The following is a 25,681-nucleotide window of genomic DNA, read 5'->3' as shown; positions in this document are numbered from 1 at the left end:
ACACCTCTCACCCTCTCACCCTCTCACCACACCTCTTACCCTCTCACCCTCTCACCACATCTCTCACCCTCTCACCACACCTCTCACCCTCTCACCCTCTCATACACCTCTTACCCTCTCATCCTCTCACCACACCTCTACCCTCTCACCACACCTCTCCCCTCTCACCCTCTCACTCCTCTACCCTCTCACCCTTCACCACACCTCTCACCCTACCCTCTCACCCTCTCACCACACCTCTTACCCTCTCACCCTCTCACCACACCTCTCACCCTCTCACCCTCTCACCACACCTCTCACCCTCTCACCCTCTCACCACACCTCTTACCCTCTCACCCTCTCACCACATCTCTCACCTTCTCACCCTCTCACCACATCTCTCACCCTCTCACTACACCTCTCACACTCTCACCCTCTCACACACCTCTACCCTCTCACCTCTCTCACCCTCTCACCACACTCTCACCTCTCACCCTCTCACCCATCTCTCACCCTCTCACCACATCTCACCCTCTCACCACACCTCTCACCCTCACCTCCTCACCACACCTCTCACCTCTCACCCTTCACCACACCTCTACCTCTCACCCTCTCACCCTCTCACCCTCTCACCACACTCCCTCTCACCCTCTCACACACCTCTTACCTTCACCTCTACCACATTTCCCTCTTCGACACTCTCACCCCTTCCTCTCACACCACCTCTTACTGCTCACCTTCACAACCTCTCCCTCTCACCTCCCACACCCTTCCCTCTACCCTCTCCCCCCCTCTCACCCTCACCTCTCATACCCTCTTACCCCTCACTCTCACCCTCTCTACTTCTACCCTCACCCCCCCTCTCTTACCCTCTCCCCTCCGCCCCCACCCTCTTACCCTCACCTCCCCACCTCTCCTTCTACCCCTCACCACTCCACCTCTCTACCCTGCACCCTCCCACCTCTCACCCCTCACCCCACACTTCTCTTCACCCCTGCACCCTCCACCTTCTCTTACCCTCACCCACCTCTTACCCTCTCACCCACCTATCTTCACACCCTGCCCCCCACCCTCTCTTATGCCTGCCCACTCTCTTCCCCTGCCCCACCACTCTCTTACCCTGCACCCCACCTCTCTTACCCCTGCCCCCCACCTCTCTTACCCCTGCCCCCCACCTCTCTTACCCCTGCACCCCCACTTCTCTTACCCCTGCCCCCCACTTCTCTTACCCCTGCACCCCCACTTCTCTTACCCCTGCCCCCCACCTCTCTTACCCCTGCCCCCACCTGTTTACCCTGCCCCCCACTCTCTAACCCCTGCCCTGCCCCCCTCTCTACCCCTCCCCATGTCCTGCATCCACGCACCCTTTGTCCACTTTTACACACTTTATGAATGCTTATTTCTGATGAGCCTGTTGCTATGTACCCAACCCCAGATTTGGGACGTGGTGGAGAAGAGAGACATGGGCTGCACTCCCGGAGGGGGCAGGGACAGCAGGGGGGTGTTCACTGACGCGGGGCTGCTGTTCTACTCCAACAATGCCAGGAAAACAACTATGAGACAAAGTAAGCCCCCCCCCCCAGGCATTCCCCAGCACCCTCCTTATGCCCTCAGCACCCACCCCCCCCTCCCTGGTCCAGAGGTCCTCTTTATTTGATCTCAGATCAATAGCTTCTGTTTTTGCTTGCGATGACCTTCGACCCCCGACAACCTGTGCTTTGCTGTTTACTGTTTGCCTGGTGAAAACAGGAGCAGAAAGTTCAGCGAGTCATTCAGCAATTGATTTACCTTTACAGGCATGCAGACGTGTCGTAAATCTCTAAAGCGTCTCTGTACTGTATTCATCAGAATTCTTTTTAAACCAGTTCATTTAAATTTCACGTTCGATCTTGAAAACGGACTTTTTAGAGATAGTGAGATCAAATGATATTGGATCAAATGATAAATAAATGAAATTAAATCTCAATTAAACGAACACTATCTATAATCTATTTCAGGAAATATTATATAATGTTTATAGTGGATGACACATGAACTTTGATATGGATCGAGTAGCCTCCAGTTATTTCTGTGTACAGAAATATGAAGCAAATAGTTCGTTTTAATGGGATGTTCGTCTGAGTGATCCCCACCTGCTTCAGAATTGAACTGTTTGCGGTTGTATTTTCAAGCACAGAGGTGAAAGTCTGTGCTCTGCTGCTTGGACATCGCTAGGTTGTGCTTGGGTGGTTCCGCCAGCCTGTCAGGGTGAGGGTGGAATCAGTTTGGCCAAAGATCTTAGTGTTACACGCAGATACTTTGCCTTCGCTAGTCTCCAGGCAACAGCTACGGGTTGCCAGTTTTTTTGTGCGACGTGCGGCTCTTCCCTGACGCTAGCTCTTCTGGACGTTGAGGCAGAGGAAAGGGTGACACGGTGGTGGGCGCAGTGGGTAGCACTGTCGCCTCACAGCATGTTTGACCCTCGGCTTGGGGCCTTTGTGCGTGGAGTCTGCATGTTCTCCGCGCGTTCGCGCGATTCTTCTTCGGGTACTCCGCTTTCCCCCCGGAGGCCAAAGACATGCAGGTCAGGCTAATTGGAAAGTAAACGAATAATGAACTAAATAAAAAAGAAACTGCGCAGTGAAATTTGTGCACGGTAACAGAAGGGCCCGGAAACCTGCAGTTGACGGAATCGCCCCCCAAAATTCGCACTTCTCCGGCTCTTCCCCTGCAGGCGTGCAGTGCCTCAAGCGGACCAGGAGGAGGCGCTCTGTGAGGATGCTGCAGCACAGGTCCGCGCTTGGTGAGTGACAGCTCGAGAGGATGCGCATGCTGTGCTGATAAGACTCAAAGTTCTGACATCATAGGCTTACATCCCCAGATAGTGGAAATAATGAAACAATAATAAGAAATAAAGGAAAATGTTAAGGACAATGCCAGTTTTATGTTGGAGAAGTGCAAATTTCTGCTCACGTTTAAATGTTAATTTCAGCGCATGCCAGGTCGCTGTCTTTTTGCAGAGGTGTCTATTTAATGAAGACTAAACAAGTAGGATCAAAGAACAAACGCATTTGCAAGCAGAAGTTACATGTCAGAAATTTGCAGGGTTTGGACTTTCCCTTCATGCAAATGAAATGTACTGAAAATATATTGAAAGGATAGGAAATCAGCCTATCAGGCCTCAGCCTGTACCTTTTTTTTTCGGGCAGAGAATATTATGTTTTGATTTTGGTTTATTTTCGATACAATGACTTGATATTATTTATCAATTTTTTCATAAATGCATGTTAAAATAAAAACTAAACTAAACTAAAGAAAATATATTGTCAATGTATGGCAACACTTTGCAATATATGGGCAAATACAGACATTTTACATTTTAAATATTGGAATATATGATTTTAATCATATCTGTTTATGAACATGAACATGTACCCCCCCCCCCCCGACCCCACCTTCCCAAACCCCCAAAAAAGAGAGTCAGTACCAGGACGCTACCCTGAAGCGCTGCTGCCTGGATGGGATGAGGGAGATCCCCATGGATTACACCTGTGTTCGGAGGTCCCACTACGTGACCGAGGGCTGGGAGTGCGTCCGTGCCTTCCTGCACTGCTGCTCCCAGTACAGGGGGGCCCCGACAACTGTGCCGCCCACCACCACAGCGCTTCCCATGCCCACAAGTTTCATCGGACTTGTAGCCATTGAGAGGCATATTCCTATGTTGTCGGGTATGAGTGAGTTTAACTAAGATTTAAGAGAATTGTTTTCATCGAGATTAAGAAATGATGTGAATAAACGCACGTGCAAAAGGACCATCATTGAGTTTAGAACAAAGCCTCGAGAAGCAGTGGTGACAAGTAATGATACAGTTACGGTAGCTATGGTTGTAGTTACCATGGTAACAAAGCAGTTGCTAAGGTCATCTGATCTGTACTTGCACTAGTGCACTGACGAAATGGCGTATAATGCTGCTTACTTTTCTTTTCAATTTTTAGCTAGAAGGCTTAGTGTTCCAGAAACTAAAGCTGAGGGAGTGAGTGTGAGGGAATTCCAATTTGATGAAGACGATGAAGAAGGAGATGTGGAAGATGTGGACGACGTGGTGGATGAGCGCAGCGTCTACGTCCGTTCAAAGTTTTTTGAGACATGGTTGTGGTATGAGGTCAACCTGCCCAACACAACTGAGCAAGTCAAAATAGATGGGTACGTCAACCGCAACACACCTTGCTCTGTGGCCACTTGTGGGAGGGTGCTTAGGGCCAAAATCAAACTAGGAAGCCACAAAATGCCAAACAAAATGCCAAACAAAACCTGTTGCACCTAAACGGGGAACTTTATGAACAAAAAGTAACAGCAGATCTGCAGGCACCTTTAAACTGGCAACTGTAAATGTGTGAAATGTAAGCTTTGTGAAGCTGCTTTTGGAAATGGCATCTGCTAAGCAACCATACAATGTACATAAGAGGTGCACACAGATATTGTTCTGAAGAGAAAATGGTCTCTGCAGGTCCTTCTTCAACCTGGCGCAGCTCTCTGTGGAGTCTGCGCTTCCTGACTCCATCACGGAGTGGGGAATACTGGCAGTCAGCTCCTCAGCTGACACAGGTACTGCGCCGTGTCCTGCTGCATTCGCATTATTGTGTTGGAAATGTCGCCACCCACTGGCCAAGTGACAAAGTCACATGGAAAAGATGGTGGAGGAGGAAGAATTGAGGGGAAATAAGAAGACTTTGACATTTTTTTTCTCTTCTTTTTACCCGAAGGCTTCTGCGTGGCTCGGCCGTATAATATCAAATCCAGGAAGGTCTTCTTCGTGGACCTGCGGTTGCCCCGCTCGGTGGCGCGGAACGAGCAAGTGGAGGTCAAGGCCGTGCTCCACAATTACAGCGACGAGGACATGGAGGCAAGCCGGCCGACGGCCGCCCGCATCTCTGCCACACCTGGGATTCCCTCCGTTTAACATGCCACACACGTTCTACTTTTCATTTATCTTATCGTTTTTCCAGGAATATACCCCACTGAGATGATAATGTCTTTTTCACATTCTATATGAAAATGCGTGTGAAAATGCCCCAGTTTGTGGATACACTTGAAAAAAAGGAAATGTAGTATAATATTTAAATATATTTTATATAATACATTTATTTAAGTGAGGAGTCCACAACAGCAACGAAATCGACAATGCAAATCGTTGAACTGACAAGAAGCAACAGGAGAAACAGGATGAACACTAGTCTAAAGGAAATGGAGAAAACAAAAGGGGCTATACACAAGGAAACGTATAGAAACTGTGCATCAGAATAATATGAACATCTTATAACATCGAGGATACAAATATGCAATTTTAATTTAGCCCAAAATACATTTTTCTGCACATTTGTGGGTACCAATAGGTTCTGTAATTATTCCACATAGTCATGCATATAGATGTAATGCTTTAGATATGTTCTGAAAACTTTAAAATGACTGAACCTTGTGAAGTTGCACAGAACACACAGACGCTCAGTACGTTCCGGAATGCACAGAGGTGTACTGTTTTGATGCCTGTGGTGTCCGCGGGGGTGCCTGAATGCCCTTCTGTTCGCAGGTCATCGTGATCCTGTACAAGACGGAGGACATCTGCAGCGTTGCGTTCACGGACAACCACAAGCAGACGGTGACGCTTCCCGCTCAGTCCTCCAGGGCTATCCCATACACCATCATGCCTCTGAAGGCCGGGGAGCTGGACATGGAGTTGAAGGCGCTGGCCCGTGACTACCTCGGGTCCGACGGTGTGAGGAAGAAGCTGCGCGTTGTGGTGAGTCACCTGCCTTCTCCAAGCCAAAATCTCCCATTGAAACATGGGTTGTGGGTTTTGTGTGTGCTAGAAAAGAAGAAAAATAAATAAATAAAAAGAAATAATAAACACGTGTCTACAATAGATTTACTGAACACATGCACACATAGGCAACTTTGGATTCGCTGACTGGGGTGGGTGTCTGAATTGATCGTAGACCAGGGGGGTGGGGAGAATGGTGTTGGAATTGATTGTGGACTGGAGGTTTGTCAGAACCAGTTGTGCGGGGAATGTGGGAGGGGGTTGGGGTGATGGGGTACAAATAATTTGAAAACCGGACAAAATCAAAACAAAACCAGACATTCTGCTCCAAAACCTGGCATCGGGCAACCCTAGTCTCCAGCCGATGATGTATTTGCAGTGAGGCTGCAGGAAAGTCTTCTGGCATTCCCAGCCCCTCTGTGTTTGTCTGCAATCCAGGTGGAGGGGATTCAAAAGACCAGAGTCCAAAGTTTCATTCTGAATCCCTCCCTCAGAGGGGGCAAGGGTGAGTGCTTCACCGTTGTGTTGTCATTTTGCGCTGTTGCTGCCGCTCTTTGTGGGTAAAAAAATCATTGTCTCCACAGTGGCTCACCGATGCCCTTGAATGCTGTTCTCAGATTGCTTCACTATCTCAGTGTCTGAGTGTTCATTGGCTCTCTCACCCACCGCTGCTATGCTCGCCATTTACCGCTGCTTTTTTCAGACGGGAAACAGGTGGTGCGGGTGGAGAGCATCGGGCTGGATTCGCTGGTTCCTAACTCGAGCCCAGAGACCTACATCAATGTCAGAGGTACTGAGCCTCTCCGTGTTTTTAGAGAGGTACAAAGCACCCCCTAACGCCTCCCACTGGCTCTCTACTGCAGACGTGAAGCTAAAAGCCCTGCCATGGAAGAGTATGTCTTTGACAGCAGGGTTTTGATAGCTGTGATTTGTCCATTTTTCTTTAATTCTATGCATGAACACCGTGATCCACTGTGTCCCCAGGGAGGGTAGAGCACGGACTAGTGTTTGCTCACGTCCCTGTCTGACGCGTTTGATTAAAGATGTTATTTGAATGTAAGGTCACCGTGCCCACTGTCTCTGGTGGGAGTGAACTGGGACATGCGACGGGTCAGGTCCATTTCACAGCCAATCCAACTGAAGCTCTGAAAAAATGTCTGTGAGGGCCATTTTCTGTGCTTTCACAGTGAAGGAACCGTAGTTGAATTGATTGTCTGAACTGTGTGCCTGGAACTGAAATTGAACGCAACCCTGAAGACAGAGCCAAGTCGGCAGGCTCTGCGGCCCTCAAAGCCGGGAATTAGATAGATAGATAGATAGATAGATAGATTGACTGATTGATTAATCGATTGATTGATAGACATATAGAGAGAGAGAGATAGATAGATAGATAGATAGGTTGACTGATTGATTAATCGATTGATTGATAGACAGATAGATAGACAGAGACCTTTATTTAAACAGGGAGACGCCAATTGAGAGCAAAGGTCTCTTTTATGATGGCGTCCTGACAATTCAACAATGCCACAAATACACACGTATCTGTAATACATATATCTGGCCGCGGCTGCGGTGTCCCCTGGCCGACTGTCCACTTGCAGGCAGCCTGATCGCCGACGCCATCGACAACTCCATCAGCGACGACGCCCTGGGGTCCCTGATCCGCATGCCGGGGGGCTGCGTGGAGCAGAACCTGGCCACCATCACCCTCCCCCTCATCGCCACGCACTACCTGGACAAGGCGCAGCAGTGGGAGAGCGTGGGGGTGCAGCGGCGACTGGATGCGCTCACCTACATTAAGAGAGGTGAGCGAGAGAGCGAGAACAACAGAACATTTCAGCGTGTTTTTGGTCAACCGGATTCAGAGATTCTGCCGCAGTATTCTGCCGTGTAATGGGTGTTGTAATACAACACAAAACGCCCGGATTAAATTATGCTGGGTGAAGCAATGTGGGATTAAATCGGGTTGCTGTTTGTGATTTATTTGGACAGGTTATGAAAGACAGCTGGCATACCGCAAGAAAGACGACTCTTACCCCCCGTACTCAAAAGAAGGAGCCAGCACATGGTAGTAAAGAATGTCATAAATGTCTTTTTTTTTGAGCTCAGTTTTTTTTTCCTCATCGAACTTTCGATTTGTTATGATCATCAGTTGACTTCACAACGTGCCTGCCTTTTGAGCTGCCTGTGGGTTTGATAATCAAACAGTTCGCAATTCAGAGTGAAATTACTGCCTGATTAGGTTGAATAAGATTTTGACGTTTGACTCGATGCACATATTTTGAAGTTGACGTGCTTCTTGCCAACTCACTAAAAAAGGAACAGGGTGAAATTTCCTTTGCTGCAGTTAGTCCCAGGAGAATAAATCCATCTCAGCACTCTGTGCGACTGGTGGACGGTTCCGGAGAAGCGCCCCGCTCCTCTCTGCTCTTCTCTGAAGACAGCCACGTTTTCCCCCCTTTCAGGATCACGGCGTACACCGTGAAGGTGTTCTCCATGGCGTACCCCATTATACCCGTGATAGACGACCACGTGTGCGGCCCACTCCTGTACCTGCTGAGGGAGAGACAGCTGCCCACCGGGGTCTTCACAGAGGACACCCCGGTCTACGATGCCACCATCACGGTAACATTCGCGCTGTAAACGGTCCAGTCGACCGTCGCTGAGAAGCTGGGAAATGACAGATGTACGGTTCGGGAAGGGGATATTACCGGAATGCTCTGTTCTCATAATTAGGTATTTTTATGTTCCAGTGTTCTTGTTACACACACACACACACACACACAGACACGCAAATGTACTTTCACGAGTGAAGCACCCCACCATCAAGTGTATGCAAGCATTATGTTCATTGAGCAACTATCCGTATTTGAAAGTGATAAATAGTAGTATGGTTGAAGAGTCTGCAGTGTGGGGAAGTCTTCGTCGAAGGATTGACCGTACTTCCAGGGCTTAGTGAACCCCAGCTCGACACTGTGGGGGGGGAGGATGGGCTGGGACTGGAGGGTGAGGCACATAAACGAGAATGAAAGAGAACAGGTGGCTTTGGGCAGGAAGGTTTCTTATAGGGGATAGGTGGAAGGGGAGTGTTTGAGGTGTGGTCCTTCTCCTGAACCTCCCTCTCTCTCCCTCTCTCTGTGGCTTCAGGGTGGTGTAGGGGGGACGGAATCCACAGTCACCCTCACCGCGTTTGTGATGATAGCCATGGCTGAAGCAAAGGCAGTGGTGACCTGTAAGGATCCCAACAACCCCGACATCGATGTGGAGGTAACTTCTGACCGGCCGATCTCCGGGACTGGGTCTCGCTCTGCACCTTCATAGAGCAGGAAATGTTTTTTTGTTTTTTGTTTTTTATTGGAAAAACAATGGCAGACGATGGCACAGGATGAGATCTCTGCATTTGAAGCACTAGTGATATTGTTATTTTTATCAATGTCTGATGAGTGTGATGTGTTGTTCAGTAGGACAGAGAGCGAGAGATGACAAGAGAAAGAGAGAGAAAGAGGGGGGAAGAGAGGGAGAAAGAGGGAGAGAGGGTAAATGAGGGGAGAGTGGGAGAGAGAAAGAGACAGAGAGAGGGGGGAGAAAGAACAAGAGAGAAAGAGAGAGAGATTGTGGAAGTGTGGCAGAAAGCACACCATCTACCCTTACACAGAAAAATGTATATTTACAACATGCAAAGATCCAAATATTATTTTCCATTTTTTGTAGCATTAGAAGGTATCAGAATATTTTCAGCATTCAACAGCACATTGCACTTAAGACTGCTCTGTTTGTGAAATAAAAACTGTTACTTGAAATATACAATGTATAGTCTTTTGTATTGAGAAATGTGTTGAGTAATATATAGAAATATAATGTGAAATAAACCAATTATTTCTGTGTTGGATATGCCAAAATATGAAATTGGCATGCATTGAAATTATCTTATTTTATTTATTCCTAATTAAATATTCAGTAAAACCCCACAGAGATGGAAATATATCCAAATACATGCATATTGCCATCATATATAAATGCATAATAAGTGTAAAAAATCCCTTCCGTGTATATTTGAATGTACCGATAAATGCGCTACTGTGCATTTTCAGATGCGCGGCAGTGTGCTGTCGTTGCATCGGAGTAGGCGTGCGGGGTGTTAGCGCGTGTCGGGCGTGAGACGCGTCGCTCATTTCCCGTTCCTCGCTCACAGCGCAGGCTCGGGCAGGAAGCCGCCGGCCGCCTGAGGAGGCTGCTGCAAGAAGTGCAGAGACCCTACACTGCGGCCATCGCGGCCTACGCGCTGGCCCTGGTGGACCCGCGGGACGGCAGGCCCCTGCTGGAGCTGGAGAAGACCGCGTCTCCCGGTACCCGCGAGCGCTCGCGCACTCCCGCCGCTACACAAGTCGCGCGCACCCGCCTACGAGTGTCTGGTGTGGTATGTTAGGCATGGAGGTGCGGTGGCAGGCCTGTTCGTTTTTCAGTTTTAGCACGACAAAATATTTAAATGTAATGCACGTTGCAGTTAATCTTTTGGTATTTAGCGGACACTTTTATCCCAAGTGGTATTTGGAGACTCATGGAGACTGACAGCTGGCTCTGATTTTATACTTGGTCTGAGGAATTTACTCTCCTCCACTGACAGTATAATTCCCATGACTTTCACAGAAATAAAGACGGTGCTGCATTAGCGAGGTAGCGTACGCGCGGCGTCCATTTTAAACGTGGGTGGTTATGGCAGCGGGAATGTGCACGGTTAACTATTCACTGAAAAAAAGCGTTGCTTTCATAGAAAACTGCTTCCCTCTCTCCTCCCCTCCGGCCTGGTTTCTGCCCACAGATAAGACCCACTGGCCGGACAGGGAGAACGAGCTGTTCACGCTGGAGGCCACGGGCTACGCCCTGCTGGCCCTGGTGAAGATGGGGCAGATGGAGCGAGCCGCCCTGCCCTTCCAGTGGCTCAACGACCGGCGCAGGCTGGGCGGCGGCTTCGGCTCCACACAGGTACCAAACAGGGAGGGTTCGCCCGCACGCACACACACACGCACACACACACTCACACACACACTCACACGCATACACTCATACCCGTACACACACACACACACACGCATACACACGCATACACACACACACACAAACTCACACGCATACACACACACACTCACACACACACACACACTCACACGCATACACACACACTCACACACACGCATACACACACACACACACACTCACACGCATACACACACACACACTCACACGCATACACACACACACACTCACACGCATACACTCACACCCATACACACCCACACACACACACACACTCACACTCCACACAGGTACCGCACAGGGAGGGTTCGCCTGCACGCACACACTCACACACTCACACGCATACACACACACACACGCACACACGCACGCACACACACATTCACACACACACTTGCACTCCACACAGGTACCGCACAGGGAGGGTTCACACACACACAATCCTCACAGCTACTGCACAGGGAGGATTCTGCTGTCACGGACAGGGTACACATGCTGAAAATATATTTAAATTAAATGCATTAGCGAAACTGCCTGGTGGTCAAGGGGCCCAAAGCAGCTGCTTATGTCACTTATTGGGTCAGGCTGAGCCGTGTTTCTCTGAATGACTCTCTGCTGGACCGCAGTTCGATTGGATCATAAGTACAGTCCAGTAGCGATCGTGTCGAGCTTGTGTCCCTGTACAGCGATGCTGTGCAATGTGTCGCTCAGTGCAAGCTGTGACCCTAACTTTGTTGTGCTGTGCCCCCCCCCCCCCCCCCCAGTCCACCATGGTGGTCCTGCAGGCTTTGGCAGAGTACCTCATCCACAAGCCCCCGCCCCAGGACCTGAACCTCAGGGTGGCCCTCAGCCAGCCTGGGCGCAGTGACACAGTCTGGACCTTTCAGCCAAAGACCGCCTACGTTGCCCGGTCCGCCAAAGTATGGCACCCGTCCATACACACCAACACACACACACGCGCGCACACACACACGCACGCACGCACGTACACACACTGTCTGCATAGTATGCCTTTAAAAGCCAAACACCAGCAGTAGGAAGCCTTCATTCCACCATGACAGTGCATCAGCATCACATTTGTTATTCACGTGGTCATGCAATAAATTGTGAAAAAGACCTAGTTTATAAACAGTATTTGTGGATCCTACCTGAGGCAGAAAAGGCTGGAGAATTTGACATTTGGGAGCAACTTTCTGGATATTTATTTTGTAAATCCCGGGAGTTTGTGATAAGTGTGTTTCTCCTACAATGATCTCTTTTTCGTGATGATGTCATCAAGGCCACTATTGACCAGACGTTCACGCTGGAAGCTTCTGGGAACGGCCAGGGGGTATTGGAGGTAGGCTGACTCAGGGAGTTTTTCCATTCTTCATTCCCACACACTCCTGTGTCCTGTGCTGGGAATGTTTGGATTGCGGGAATGCGTGTCACATTCTGCTAAGTAAATTGCGAGGGCAGTTCCATTGCATCACGCCTCCCGTACATTTCCCTCTGCCCAGGTTGTGACCTTCTACAATCAGCTGCCCGACGTCCACGAGAAGGAAAGCTGTGGCGCCTTTGACCTGGACGTCACAGTCAAGGAATCGCAAGACAGTAGGCTGCACGTACACCCACCAATAGGCCCTCTCCAAATACCAAACCATCAGTATTTAATAATGAACACTGGATACTGGACTTTTTTCACATCTTTCCAATGATGTAACTGGCAATACAATAGATTGGCATACAGGTTTCACCTTGGTTGCACCACACTAACTGCTGTATACAAGGCACTATATAAAGTTGGAATACAATAGGAGGGAATTTCTTAAGTCTCAGAGTGCCTATTTAATTTTTTTTTAGCAATTATACATTTTTATGTTATTGGCTATGCATATAATTTACAGAATAACAGAATTTTTACATACAATGTTGCATTTACATACATGTGGGAGTACAGGAAGTACTTGTTACAAGGAACCTTTTGTTACAGCTATGGTCAGTGAAAATCCTGTTCAAAACTAATTATATTTCTGTGATGTGTTTACATGGCGGGTATATGGAATTTATGTGGCATATGATTTTAGTGCAGAAAATGCAAAGTAATTTTGGAAATCAAAAATATATAAAAATGATGTGAATTATTTGGTTATGAGCCTGTGTCATGTGGTTGTACATGTGCATTGTTGGCCTAATTTTGCAGATGGGTTTTCCAAGTTTAAGACACTAAAACAAACAATAATGTTGAAAATGCATGTGTATACATGCCATAAATGCATTTATGAAGTCAACTGATCAGTTTTTTTTTTTTTTGTTCAAGGAAAGACCTCAGAGGACACAGAAGGGTCGTACAGGCTGAACATCAACGTGAGGTGAGGACAGAGAATGACTCCCAGCAATGTGGATTATGAGCTGCTTGCAGCCAACTTTACACAACAAGCAATACAAGGCAGCAAAGGACACTGAGTGGAGAGTGGAGAGTGGAGAGAAAAGTCTTCGTCTGAACATTTTCTGGGTCAAGAGGACTGAGTGCTGCCTTTTGCATTCGACAGTAGTTTGAGGGGTGATGGTGTAACTTTTATGCTCGTACAGTACTTATTTAAGCACAGCCGCAAGCTGCGAAGATTTTACTGTGCTCAACTACAGGAGTGAACCAGCATAGTAAGGTAATTGGTTGGAACAAAAACCAGCACGCAAGACCGGCCCTCCAGGACCGGAGTTGTGCACCCCTGCCTTTATATAATCCTATCCCCCCTCTATATGCTCAACAGGTCTCGGCAACAGTCTGAGGTCAGAATGGTTGTCCTGGACATCACCCTCCCCACCGGCTTTGTCCCTGACAATAAGGACCTAGAGATGGTAAGATATTTATTAGCGATTTTTGCAATGTATTGTGGGAGTTATCTGGTGAACATTTTCAGCAAAAAAAAAAAAAAAAAAGTGCACTCTGAACCCCTGTGCCACAGTTGTGTTGTGAGTTGTGACTATGCTCACTTATCTGCGCTTCTCCTAGCTGGCTAACTCTGTGGATCGCTACATAAACAACTTTGAGATTGTGGACGGGCTGAGTGACAGAGGATCGCTCATCATTCACCTGTTCAAGGTAAGCATGAGTGAGCCTGACCGACGGGAAACGTGTGCTGCTTGCTCTTAGCGGACTCCCGCTCAACACTGACTGGAAATGCACGCTGCGCTTCATAAACCTCGTCTAAACACTGCGTGTGGGAATACGCAATGTTTTCTTACTTAGCGAGTCCAACCTTGAACTTAGTCCTGTGATTATTCATTACAGTGAGTGCACAGTTCTAAGTAGAGTTAAGGTCCTCTGTGTACAGATACGATCCTCTGATATGTTGCAGTAGTGATGTAAAATTTTCTGATGCTTAAAATATAGATTTTTGGTCAATCTGGAAGAACTGATTGAGGGAGATCAGCTGTACTAATGCTGTACCTTCCCAGGTGTCAAACAAGGAGACGGAGAGCATCTCCTTCCGGCTGCTGCAGAAGTTCAAAGTGAGGCTGATTCAGCCGTCCTCAGTCACTGTATATGAGTATTACAACCCAGGTAAAGTTACAGTTCACTCCCCGTGCAGTGGTCAAAGCAGCGCTCACTTACCTGGCTCATTAGGGGTCATATCAAGGTGTAAGTTAGTACTGTGGTCTTACTGGAGTGTCTGTGTTATTCTGGAGTTTATGGTTGATAATATGGTCAGTCACCCGGCATCCTTTCCATTGACTTGCTAATAAATTCAAGGGTTATTTTTTTGTCTGTGTAAACTTTTTATGAACAATTTTTTTGAATGCTGAATGTGCCATATTGTATAAGAAAATTGAATTCATTTAAAGTTAAGGATGAGTGGTGATTGAGTCCAGGCCCATGTGTGTGGTGAGTGGCCTGTATGCGGTATCCATGGTAACGGCAGTGTTGTACTGGACTCTCCACTCAGACCACCGCTGCAGTAAGTTCTACAACCCAGTGGCAGAGGAGGCGGAGCTGCAGAGGATCTGCAGCAACGACACCTGTCACTGTGCTGAGGGTGGGTGGGGCTGTGTGCGTGTGCATGTGTGTAGGTGTACGTGCGCGTGCGCGTGTGCTTGTGTGTGTGTGTAAGTGTACGTGCACAGGTGCGTGTTTGTGTGTTGTTTGTCTGCTTGCATGTGTCTGCCTGTGTGTGTGTGTGTGAGGGATTTCTGTATTACATTTACAATTTAATTGCTCAGAGTGTAAGAGATCACATCTTAAAGTAAAATGAATCCATTCTAATACTCTTCTTTCACAGTGCTGTTACACAGTATAGATATACTGGCTGGGGTCTGAGGTGGTCGGCCACAGTGAGCCTTTCTGTGTTTCTCCCCCTCTCACCACCCCTCTTTCACAGGGAACTGTGCCGTCGCTAAGCGATGGGGCAAGCCTGTGGACGACTTCACGCGTGAGGACGAGGCCTGCTCCGGAATCCATCACGGTACGCCACGGGAGACCCCGGCTTCCGCTCAGCAGCGGAACGTGGACATCCAAAAATATAGTGGAGATATCCGAGAGTCTTGTACTTCTGCTGTTCTGGCGACGACGAGAGACAACTCGCAAACTGCGTTCAATGCTTCCAGGCACGATTAATGGAGTTTAATGACGTTGAGCACACTGTTTCGAGTGCCTTTTTTCATCAGCATGACTTTATGGCTGCTCCTAGTGCATTATTACGTAATAATCCCCTTTCCTTTCAAAAACATTCAGATTGGCATAATATTGCAATGGGACCACTTTTTTTTGGTTTTATCATGGTTAATGTCTCTGTTTTACAGTGTACAAAGTGAAAGTCTCAAAAGTCAGCAGGAGCCAGTATGACAGATATGAAATGGAAATCTTATTGGTCATAAAGGAAGGTACAGTATGCTAGTCTTCCGCCATTGGTCAAATCCTGTCTTTAAAAGGCTTTTGAGGGGCAAAACTGTGCGAGTCTCTGGAATTGTTTCAGATCCACCTGTCACAATAAGACTTTGTGTTAACAGTGTGGCATTAAGGAAACAGAGCCACTCTGAAGAAGGTTAAACTGCATTGAAGCAACAACGTGATTTTTGTGAATCCTTAAACATGATGAAATTCTTTAGAAAATACATTAGGTGCCAGTCCTGTCTGCTGCAGTTCTCTTTGTCTTTCTCAGCCATTAGCCGTTGTGTTGTACCGATCGTTCTGCCCCCCCCCCCCCCAGGAAAGGACGAAGGCGTCCAAGCGTCTGACAGAAGGATCTTTATCTCACACTCGGGTTGCCGCGAGGGACTGGACCTCCAGGAGGGAAAGGAGTACCTCATTATGGGCCCTCCCGCGGATATCTGGCATCAGGACAGCTCCACCAACAGGTGAACGGAGAGGCGACGGACTCGGGGGTAGATGAGGGTGTTTGAACTGCGCTGCGCGTCCACCAGTGCGTTCGTCACAGTGTTTACCCAGGAAAGCAGAGCTGTTAGCGCTAACCGCTCTTCAGTGTGAACGTCTTGCGACTCACATCTACGGTGGCACCGATTGGGTTGTAGCTTTACTTAGCCTCACCACTGGTGGTCCTATAGCTATATTAAATACAGCTTCTGTAAGTCACTTTAGGCAAAAGCATCTGCTAAATCATAAATTGCAATTTTACTTACAAAACCTGCAAACATCCACAGACTCTTGGAAGGGGGCTGTGGGTGGTTTGACAATTATTCTGTAGAACAGCAACATGATCTCATGTTTGGCACTTTGAAATGAGCATTAAAGGAATGCCGGTTTGAGTGTAGCTACATCCTGTCTGTTTTTGTAGAGAACCTCATGACATTGAGGAAGGGTCTGATATCCAGTTGTATAAATGTTTGAATTCCAGCGGCAAAGGTGTAGGAGAGTGGGGGATGTAATCACAGCTTCACTATTATACCGTTTTTACCGATTAATTGATTTGATTGATTGATTAATTGCTGCTAGGTTCCAGTCTCATCAGCCGTCCAGAACAGAACCGGGCTAAGATGAGTTCAGGTAGAGAGGTGTCAGTTTGACCACTGTTCTGTCTGACAGATTGCGCTTCCTCTCTTAGATACACCTACACCCTTGGGAAGAAGAGCTGGGTGGAGCAATGGCCAACAGAGGCCGAATGCAAGAGTGACTCAGGGCTTGCCAAACGGTGCACCCAGCTGGCGATGTTGACCTCTGACCTTATGGAGAAGGGCTGCCTGTCCTGAGTAACTGTGCTGCTTTGCCAAAATTAGAGCCACGCCCATGGATTTATGGGACCCTGCCGTACCGCAGACTCTTTTGTACTGCTGCACAATGAAAATATATTACCACATATTGAAAAATATACCATAATACACTGACTAATGAAGTTGTTTTTTTTGGCCCTCCAAATATATTTTACAGTACATGCTAATATATTGCCATGCTTGCTTAAGAATACATTATTGGTTAGTTTTTTATATACATCCCACTGAGACAAAGGTGGCTATAATTAATATGTTTTTCAATATTTTCATATATTTCAATACATTTCTTAATGTGAAAAAGCAATTTATTTCAATAGTTTCTTCTCAAATAGCATTTTTACAAACAAGTTAGTTTTATGTGTTGAAGTCCATGTGCAGTTGAAGTCAATGTGCAGTATGCGCAGTTAAATGCTGAAAGTATAATCAGAACAGCTTGTCATCATCACAAAAATGAAAAATCAAAAATAGCAAAATAGTAGCTCTCCATATGTGGAAAAAATGTTCTAATAAAGGTGGAGAGAAGGGTGGAGGTGACTCAGCTGCTGTTCTGCATCTCTGGTCTCAGTCAAACTGAGGTCCTATTTTGTCATGTTAATTCCACATTAAATTGTTGTAGAAGTAACATTATTCAACTGAACCAATGAAAATGAAGATATTGTTGGTATAAAGGACCATTTGGTTTTTCATTGTTGTATCAACAGTTTTGTTTTTCCCAGATTTATTTATTTATTTATTTTTTTTACAGTTAGGGTTAGGGTTAATCTAATTGCTGCAGTATCCTCAGTCTGTGTGGTTTGACCACCTCAGATTTGGCATTCGTTCACTAAGGGCAGCTACGACTGTCTCTATTATTGTACATCTGTGCAGCTTAGCTGGGGACCTGCAATGAACTATGGGATCTTGAGGCAAGGGAAACAAAATGGTGGTGCATGCTCTCTTTCAGGGTAATGTTTCAAAGAAAGGAGCATCTTGCTGACATGAAAATTTGGTTGACTAACATGGGGCCCACACAGGAATAGACTATTGCTTTAGGAATTGCAAAGATAATGAAAGGTTTCTCAGAGATTCCATGCCAATACGCATATTTATTATTATTACTGTTGTATAAAAAGGGAAAACCCACTGAGACCATGGTCACCTTTTTTCAATACAATACAGTAATACAGCATTGAAAGGAATGATACATTATTACTTGTATTACTTGTGTCAGTGTGATGATATTCTGTCTCTGCACTTGATTTGGGGGTAAATTCAGCTGAGGTCTAGCATGCGCATTGATGGAGATTTCGCACAGAAACATTATAAGTGACGTAAAATTGCTTGCGTAAGATAAAGTCACCAAGCCCCAAAAATATACCATATCATCATTTAATGTCTGTAGCCAGATTCCTCATAAGTAATCCTGATTAGTTTATTTTTAAATAAGACAAAGGACAAATTAAGGTTGCAATTGAACTAAAAAGCAGAGCTAGACAAATTGGAGAAGAGCTACTAATTAAAAAGCAAGCATTAAAAAACAACAACAAAGGTACAACTGAATAATTTCTTAGTACCAGTTGGTTTGAAAAACATGAAGTATTTCCCCATTAAAAATATCACTACCACAGGATATGTGATCTTCTTGTTATTTCATCTGTAAAAAGAAGCATATTAAAGTCAGAAATTACACAATGACACCATCATACTACTACTACTACTAATAATAGTAATAATAATAACAGTTATTATTATTATTATTATTATTATTATTATTATTATTATTATTATTTCGTAATAGTAAAACAAAAAGCACACAACTAAAAATAACTCTCGGACTGTAATTGCACATGCTGCCTGAATCATGATTTGCTTTAACGCAGAGAAGCAAATGAACCGGTCGCCATTGTCTTTATGAGCGGTTTGAATGGCCTCATCCTTACCAGTGCTAATGTCACAGTGATGCTGTAGAATAGAGCGATGATGAACATGCCGAGGAAGGCATAGACAGTGTTCCACAGTTCCTCAGGGCTGTCAGCTGACGGTGGCTCCTGTGTGTTTTCGTTGAAGTACTCGTTCTCTGCGCCGACGTCTTCAGGAGAGGAAACAAGGAAGACGCACTAGTACTGAGTGATCAGTCAGCGAGGGCAGCTAATATGTTCCATGTAGGTTATTGATAATGTAAAACGAGGCTGACCGTATATCTACATTTTAGCGGATGCGCTTACTCATTTTTCTTTAAAAAATGTTTTTATTTATTTATTTTTCTTTTTTACGTGTGATGCGTTTCTGTACGTGGATGTTCACTGAATCAATTCAGCTTGTGTAGAAGGACACCTTTTCCCACCTGTCAATCAAACTCTGCGTTGCTAACCCAAGTTCCTGACCATTGTGTTACCCTGTTGCCATATACCCAAGGTCTAATGAGAGAGACCTCTCTCTCAACCTGCAACCTAATCATCCCCCAATTTAATTGGCTGAAAATTGCTCTCTCCCACTCCATCTCAGCTGATGTGTGGTGAGTGTCTGGTGCAAAATGGCTGCTGTGCATCACCCATGTGGGTGCTACACATTGGTGGTGGTTGAGGCATTTCCCACTCATCACTGTGAAGCTCTATGAGTTGTCGGCTGGTGTGAAAAGCACTTTATAAATGCAAGGAATGCATTAATTAATCAATCAGTTGAGTGATTGATCGATCAATCAATCACCCCAAATTCCCCTTATACCCTCTTCACCTTGATACCCTCCTCACCTTGGGCTTACTTGTGAAAAATAAAAAAAACATATTTCAAAAACAGAATATCAAGAACTGGTGAGCGTACCTGGCTCGCTCTTACTGATTGACAGATTCTTCGTGACGTGGGCCACCTTACAGGTGTACATGGCCCCAGGTTGCCAGGAAACCCGCAGGTAGCTCCAGATGGTGAACTTCCCATCAGCCCCTCTGGACACATCGCTGGTGTTGTACTCCAGCAGCTCCTCCCCGCTGTTCAGGACCCAGGTGACATTGATGGCGGCTGGACTGAACCCGTGGACCAGGCAGATCAGTCCCCCGGCGACATACAGCAACCTGGCGTGGGGCGGGGTGCGGGTCACCGAGGCTGGGGGGTACAAGATGCTTCGTTACAGGGAGCGGTAGTTCACCCGCCCAGAATTTGGCACTGAATTCACTTGGGACCATTGCACTGTGTGCCGAATCTTCTTCTTCCACAAATAAAATGAGATTCACAAATTGTTTTTTTTTTCTTACTAACAAAATAATCGGTTCACAAATATGTTTTTGCACTGACCAACAAAATTTCCCTCAAATCAGAACTGTGATAATATATCTTAATTGACTGGGTTTTTTTTTTTTTTGGGGGGGGGGGGGGGGGGGGGGTTGCCAATGTATGGCCGTTCATTTGAATGTGCATTTACACATCACCTGGTGTGGAATCATTTCCATTTATTAGTGGATTTTTGATACATTTCTCATGCAAATCAGATATGCTAATTAATTCGAAGACAAAATCATATTTTAAGACATCCTTTCACTAACACCTACATTAGCCTCACTGATGAAATACATACACACGCACACACACACAAAATAAGTAGATAATCTCCATACCGAACACATCAGATATGGTGTGGTTCACTGGCGTCTCTGATGAGTCGTGCGTGACCACACAGGAGTACCCGCCCTTTGGCCGCTCGGACCCCGGCACCAGCAGCCAGCTGTGCATGACGTAGCTGTTGCTCCCGACGACCTGGAGCGGCGGGCTGCTGGAGTAACGGGACGCCGGGAGCCGCTCCCCATTCAGCTCCCAGTGTACATCCGCTTGGGAGGGCGAGAGATCGGACGCCACGCACAGGAGGCTGGCATTGCTGGACTCCGCCAGCTCGGAGTCAGACGGGGCCAGGACCTTGACTGTGGGTGGCCTGGTATCTGGGGCCAAAAGTGAACGACAACAACAACACAGCAATCAGTTTTGTTTGTGTGTGTGTGCGAGTGCACGCATGCGTGTGTGTGTGTGTGTGTGTTTAAAAACAAGACCTGAACTAACTCATTACTCAACAAAATTCTTTTGATGAAAACAGCGTTTTTTCAATGACATTTTTTTATTTGTATTTTACCGAGATCATGTAAAAATAATGATCACGTGAGATGATCAAATCTAGTTCTGGAAACCTGCCAGGTGGCTTTCTATTGTCCCTTAAAGTCAGTAACTATGTTAGGCCCAAGAAGATGGGGTGAAGTAATAGGGCCCAGGGGTAGCATACATACAAAGAAGAATACTGGCCCAAGATTTGAGCCTTGAGGTACACCACCCTATCACTGAAGTTAAGAAGGTAAAATTACCAAGTGATACAAAGAATTTCTTTGTTTGATAAACAGAACCGGCAATCCTAGAAATACCAACCCACAGTCTTAATCTACTGATCAGAATAGCATGATCAATAGTGTCAGCAGCCAGAGTAGGGTCAAGCAGTACCAGAACAGAACTCTCCCCTGAATCCGCAACCATCAATAAATCAATAAATCGTCAGTAGTCCTGAGAAAGAATATGCTCAGGAATGCTAATTTGTCATTGGCCTTTTTAAATGGTGCGATGGAGGCCGACTGTAGGGGAGAAACTCACCTTTAGCTTTCACCAGATGCCTCTCTAAGGGCTTGTCAGAGCACAAGTGCCTGGCCTCGCAGGTGATTCGAGAGCCTGCGCGCCAGTCGCTCCTCTTGGCGTCAAGCGTGCTGCGCACGGTCTCCGTTCCGTTGTCATTCCTGCTCGGCGGCTCCCTCTTGTCTCCCTCCAGAGGGCGCATCCCGTTCACCTTCCAGGTGATGGTGAAGTAGCTTGTGTCAAAGCCGACCAGCAGACAGACGAAAGGAAGGCCCTTCTGTTTCCGCGTGTCCCGGAGCGGGGGCCCAGTCAGGAACAGCTCTGCTGTCTGAGAGGAGGGCGGAGTCACTGAAAGAGCGAGAGGAAGAGACCACAGACCAGATCAGCAAATTATTGCGGTTGAAAGTAAAGTTTGAGGAAGAGCATGGTCAAGTAATTCCTAAATTATGTCATCTAGAAGGTGATCAGTAGACATGACATGAAGTCATGGGAATAAAATCTCCCAATATCCCCAAATCTAGCAATGTTCTGAATAAAACCCATATGTCTACATTATTTTTTGAACATCCATGCTTTTATTATACAGGTTCACAGGCTAATTTGAAGACTTTCTTGACAAAAAGTTCACATAACAAAAGTAGGCAAGTGTGCAGGAAACAACTAATTCCGACACAACAGATTTAGAAAAATATAACATAATTTGCTGACCTGAAAGTCAAAAGAACCCCCCCGCCCACCCCACCCCACCCCACCCCACCCCACCCCCCTGTCTCACATACGTGTGCATATGCTGACGTTCTTGGAGATTGGTTTGACCAGAGCCTGGTCCTCAACCACACAGGTGAGGAGGACACCTTTGATCCACTCTTGCTGTAGCACCTCTATCTCACTTGCCACTACGGTGTGTCCATTCTTTGCTGTCACAGTCCTGCTGGCTGCTGCTGGCTTTTCCACTGATTCCAACTGCCATCTGACTTGAGGGTTAAATCCAGAGACCAGACAGAGACCTTTTTGGACCTTCCTTCCTGGTCTCTGTGGGCCTTGCTGCAGGTAAAGCTCGACAGATGTTTCACCTACAAGAAGCATTATGGTCAAGACTTCATCTGCATTCTCTCAGCTTTGGTGGCCTGTTTGAATGCTGCATTTGTCTGAATGATTATGAGATTTTTCTAAAATAAGCTGACAAGGGCAATGAATTGAGCGGCCTTTGTAATTTCAGTTGTAATTTTAGAGGCTACATAGATCAGGACGTAAGAACGGTTGTCTGACAGTCAGATGGTTGCCGGTTCGATCCCTGCCCTGGGCGTGTCGAAGTGTCCCTGAGCAAGACACCTAACCCCTAACTGCTCTGGTGAGTGAGAGGCATCAATTGTAAAGTGCTTTGGATAAAAGCGCTATATAAATGCAGTCCATTTTACAGTTACCCAGTTACCTGTTATGTTTATGGTCCCCCTTACAGTGCCGAAACATTTGTGTTGGACTTCACATGTGAGTGACTTCACGGATTTCCATTTGTCCTTGGTCAAAGGTAAGTGGTGTTGAAATCCCTGAAGTCTGTTTTCGGAGTCCTTCAGTTCTTCATATTCTTTTGAATCTTCTGTCGTACTTCCATCACTGATCCAACGAACTTTGCTTTTGTAGGCGGTAAACACTTTACAGGTGACTGTGAAACCATCATTTCTTTCAGCACTCTCCAATTGCAGAGATGGTGGAGAAGTGGGATGAGCTGAAAATAAAAAATGGGGTTGAATGCAAAATGTGTATCACAATATACACTGAATGTTTCCTAATGTAGTTCTGTATCTGTACTAGATAGGTGCCATTTCACAATGAGATAACTTAAAAATGCTTACTGGTCCATTAATTATAAAAATACTGCATATGTTGACGTCATAATGGTAAACCAAGCAGTTGTACCTATGTCATAAATGTAAAAACAACATACATGACAGGCATAGACAAGAATATTTCTCAAAATTGAATTCAATGTAAACCAATTACACCAACTGCCACTTACTTGAGCAAATGCTGGTGGAGAGTTTTTTTGAGTTTGATTTATGGGTAACTTTGCAAGTATACTCTGAGCCAGAAAGCCATTTTTCATTGTCAACGTCCAGCTGGTTGGTTTGGCTGAACGTTTTATCATCGTTCACCATAATCCTCGCATTTTTAGAGCCTTGAATAGGTATTTTGTCCTCTTCCCATTCTACTGTGATTTCTTTTGGGTAAAAGCCGGTCAGTGAGCAGACCAAAGTGACCTTTTTGGCTTCTGCTGGGTCACTCCTCATCTCGAGGAACAGTGACATTTTGGGAATAATTGGCGGTTCAGCTGGAATCAAGAAAGAATTAAGAGTGAGACATTAACCCAAGAAAATGAATGAATTATATACATTTTATTTACTCATTTATACATGATCACAACAACTGATAAGAGCACTCATCTGTTTTCCACTGACAGTGTAATGATAAGTTCCTTTGCCTTTTATTTTGTAATTAAACTTTTCAAATACTCAGGTGACGATATGATTGTCGCCACAGAGAAATTCATACAGCATTATCAAGGAAATACTGTCAGAGAATCTAAATACTTTCTTTAGTATCCTTAAATTCATACAGACCAATTATTTTGAACGTATTTACATGTTTATGAATTTCTGTCCTTAAGATATACGTTTATTTGAGTCAAGACTGATAACCAAATAGCGCCATCGTGTGGACACATAAGATTTTTAACATAGTGTTCTCAAATCTGTCCTCAAGATGGCACTAGTGTCTTTACTGGGCTACATATCACAAGCCCGCTCTGACTAGACTTGGCGCTGTTGTGGCATTTTTTCTGTAAACAAATCTCTAAAACACTCTGCTTAGACTGAAGGGTTTGTTCAAATCAATGGAGCCAAATTCAACTCCAAAACATCTGTCTACAAAATATGTGTATATATAGTGCATATGTTTGTTGGGAACACTTGTTTCCTGCAAACGATGCAGTGACTCATTTGTCTGCAACGCACAGGAAACACACACATGTAACAACAGCCACACTTTGCAAACATCAATTGAAAATTGTGCAAAGCAAGTACCAAGAATTTTCTTGAAAAATCTAGGAATGACAGTACTACCTAAACTCCAGCTTTACAGAGCACTGATAAACAGAGTAGCCTTTTATCTGTAAGGGGCCATTCTCTCATGCTTTTTGTGGGATTACTAGTTTCCTGTTAACTGAAATATGCCAGCCCTGCAATAGATTGGCGACCTGTCCAAAGTGTATTCTTGCCTCTTGCCCAATGCATGCTGAGATAGGCTCCAGCACCCCGACCCTGACCAAAATAAGCTGGTAGAGATAATGGATGGATGGATAGATGAAATGTGGCAGTTTTGTGTGCTGAGTTCATCAATAAGCCATGTAATTCATTACACTTATTTGACTGTTCGTTCTCCATTGAATTAAAATGTGTTTCATGCATTTCTCTGAGATTATGATTTTGAACTTAATTTCTGATTATGTAAATATGACTATTTTAATAAATTTTTGAGAAAAGTTTTTATTTCCAAGAAATTAAAGCGTTGCAGATTGTTACTTATTTGCCTATTTAATTTTAATAAAAATAAATAAATAAATAAATTTGCATAATTACGTGTTTCAAATCTAAAAATGTTATATAGTTATTCTCTAATTTAGCTAAGACAAAAACACAAGGAATAGAAAAGTCTGTCACTGATCATCTGATTTATTACTAAGTGGCACCTTCAAGTTTATCATTGAGTGTCTGAAAATTAAGCTCTAAAGATAAATCCAGAAAAATAATTAGAGCTCCTAAAAACTGCACAGTAAAATTTCAAGATTAATTCAGCTCTGACAGAATGCATTATGAGTCCAATCAGAACTATATTTAGTCGGTAAGTGTTGATTTAACACTGAACATTTTACTTTCTACCTGTTCAACGTTCAATTTCCAGATGTGTTTTTGCTGTGGAGTGTTATTGTTCCCGATTTGCTCTTTTGTTTCTGATGAAAAAACACTTTAGGTTTCCCCTTCAGGTACGCATTAAAATACACAGTAAACTGACAGCATTTCTGAGGTTTTTTGG

The 25,681-nt window shown here is 45.4% G+C and overlaps 1 protein-coding gene and 1 gene segment (V, D, J or C); one reads left to right on the top strand and one right to left on the bottom strand.

The window, feature by feature from the left end:
- Window positions 1-17,132, top strand: part of LOC135248729 (complement C3-like) — a 28,078-nt gene extending 10,946 nt beyond the window's left edge. For both annotated transcript variants that reach the window (XM_064323638.1, XM_064323636.1), the window contains exons 19-45: window positions 1,415-1,544; window positions 2,693-2,761; window positions 3,435-3,686; window positions 3,954-4,161; window positions 4,466-4,563; window positions 4,722-4,861; window positions 5,546-5,755; window positions 6,215-6,281; window positions 6,480-6,566; window positions 7,378-7,581; window positions 7,769-7,844; window positions 8,242-8,401; window positions 8,924-9,043; window positions 9,969-10,122; window positions 10,596-10,759; window positions 11,575-11,730; window positions 12,090-12,149; window positions 12,310-12,403; window positions 13,110-13,161; window positions 13,561-13,648; window positions 13,803-13,892; window positions 14,249-14,354; window positions 14,737-14,826; window positions 15,169-15,252; window positions 15,590-15,670; window positions 15,997-16,144; window positions 16,849-17,132. In XM_064323638.1, coding sequence (XP_064179708.1) covers window positions 1,415-1,544; window positions 2,693-2,761; window positions 3,435-3,686; window positions 3,954-4,161; window positions 4,466-4,563; window positions 4,722-4,861; window positions 5,546-5,755; window positions 6,215-6,281; window positions 6,480-6,566; window positions 7,378-7,581; window positions 7,769-7,844; window positions 8,242-8,401; window positions 8,924-9,043; window positions 9,969-10,122; window positions 10,596-10,759; window positions 11,575-11,730; window positions 12,090-12,149; window positions 12,310-12,403; window positions 13,110-13,161; window positions 13,561-13,648; window positions 13,803-13,892; window positions 14,249-14,354; window positions 14,737-14,826; window positions 15,169-15,252; window positions 15,590-15,670; window positions 15,997-16,144; window positions 16,849-16,993 — 3,333 coding nt within the window. In that variant the 3' untranslated portion in view covers window positions 16,994-17,132. The remainder of the gene's footprint in view (window positions 1-1,414; window positions 1,545-2,692; window positions 2,762-3,434; window positions 3,687-3,953; window positions 4,162-4,465; window positions 4,564-4,721; window positions 4,862-5,545; window positions 5,756-6,214; window positions 6,282-6,479; window positions 6,567-7,377; window positions 7,582-7,768; window positions 7,845-8,241; window positions 8,402-8,923; window positions 9,044-9,968; window positions 10,123-10,595; window positions 10,760-11,574; window positions 11,731-12,089; window positions 12,150-12,309; window positions 12,404-13,109; window positions 13,162-13,560; window positions 13,649-13,802; window positions 13,893-14,248; window positions 14,355-14,736; window positions 14,827-15,168; window positions 15,253-15,589; window positions 15,671-15,996; window positions 16,145-16,848) is intronic.
- Window positions 17,133-18,368: 1,236 nt separating this feature from the next.
- The window catches only part of LOC135248730 (immunoglobulin heavy constant mu-like), a 35,713-nt gene continuing 28,400 nt past the window's right edge, over window positions 18,369-25,681 (bottom strand). The window contains 8 exon segments of the C gene segment in view: window positions 18,369-18,647; window positions 18,934-19,082; window positions 19,814-20,092; window positions 20,602-20,919; window positions 21,614-21,940; window positions 22,372-22,665; window positions 23,025-23,318; window positions 23,610-23,921. Of these exon segments, the coding sequence occupies window positions 18,639-18,647; window positions 18,934-19,082; window positions 19,814-20,092; window positions 20,602-20,919; window positions 21,614-21,940; window positions 22,372-22,665; window positions 23,025-23,318; window positions 23,610-23,921 (1,982 nt within the window).

This window comes from Anguilla rostrata, chromosome 2 (assembly GCF_018555375.3).
Source record: "Anguilla rostrata isolate EN2019 chromosome 2, ASM1855537v3, whole genome shotgun sequence".
Lineage (NCBI taxonomy): Eukaryota > Metazoa > Chordata > Actinopteri > Anguilliformes > Anguillidae > Anguilla > Anguilla rostrata.
This window is presented reverse-complemented; position numbering and strand designations above follow the sequence as displayed.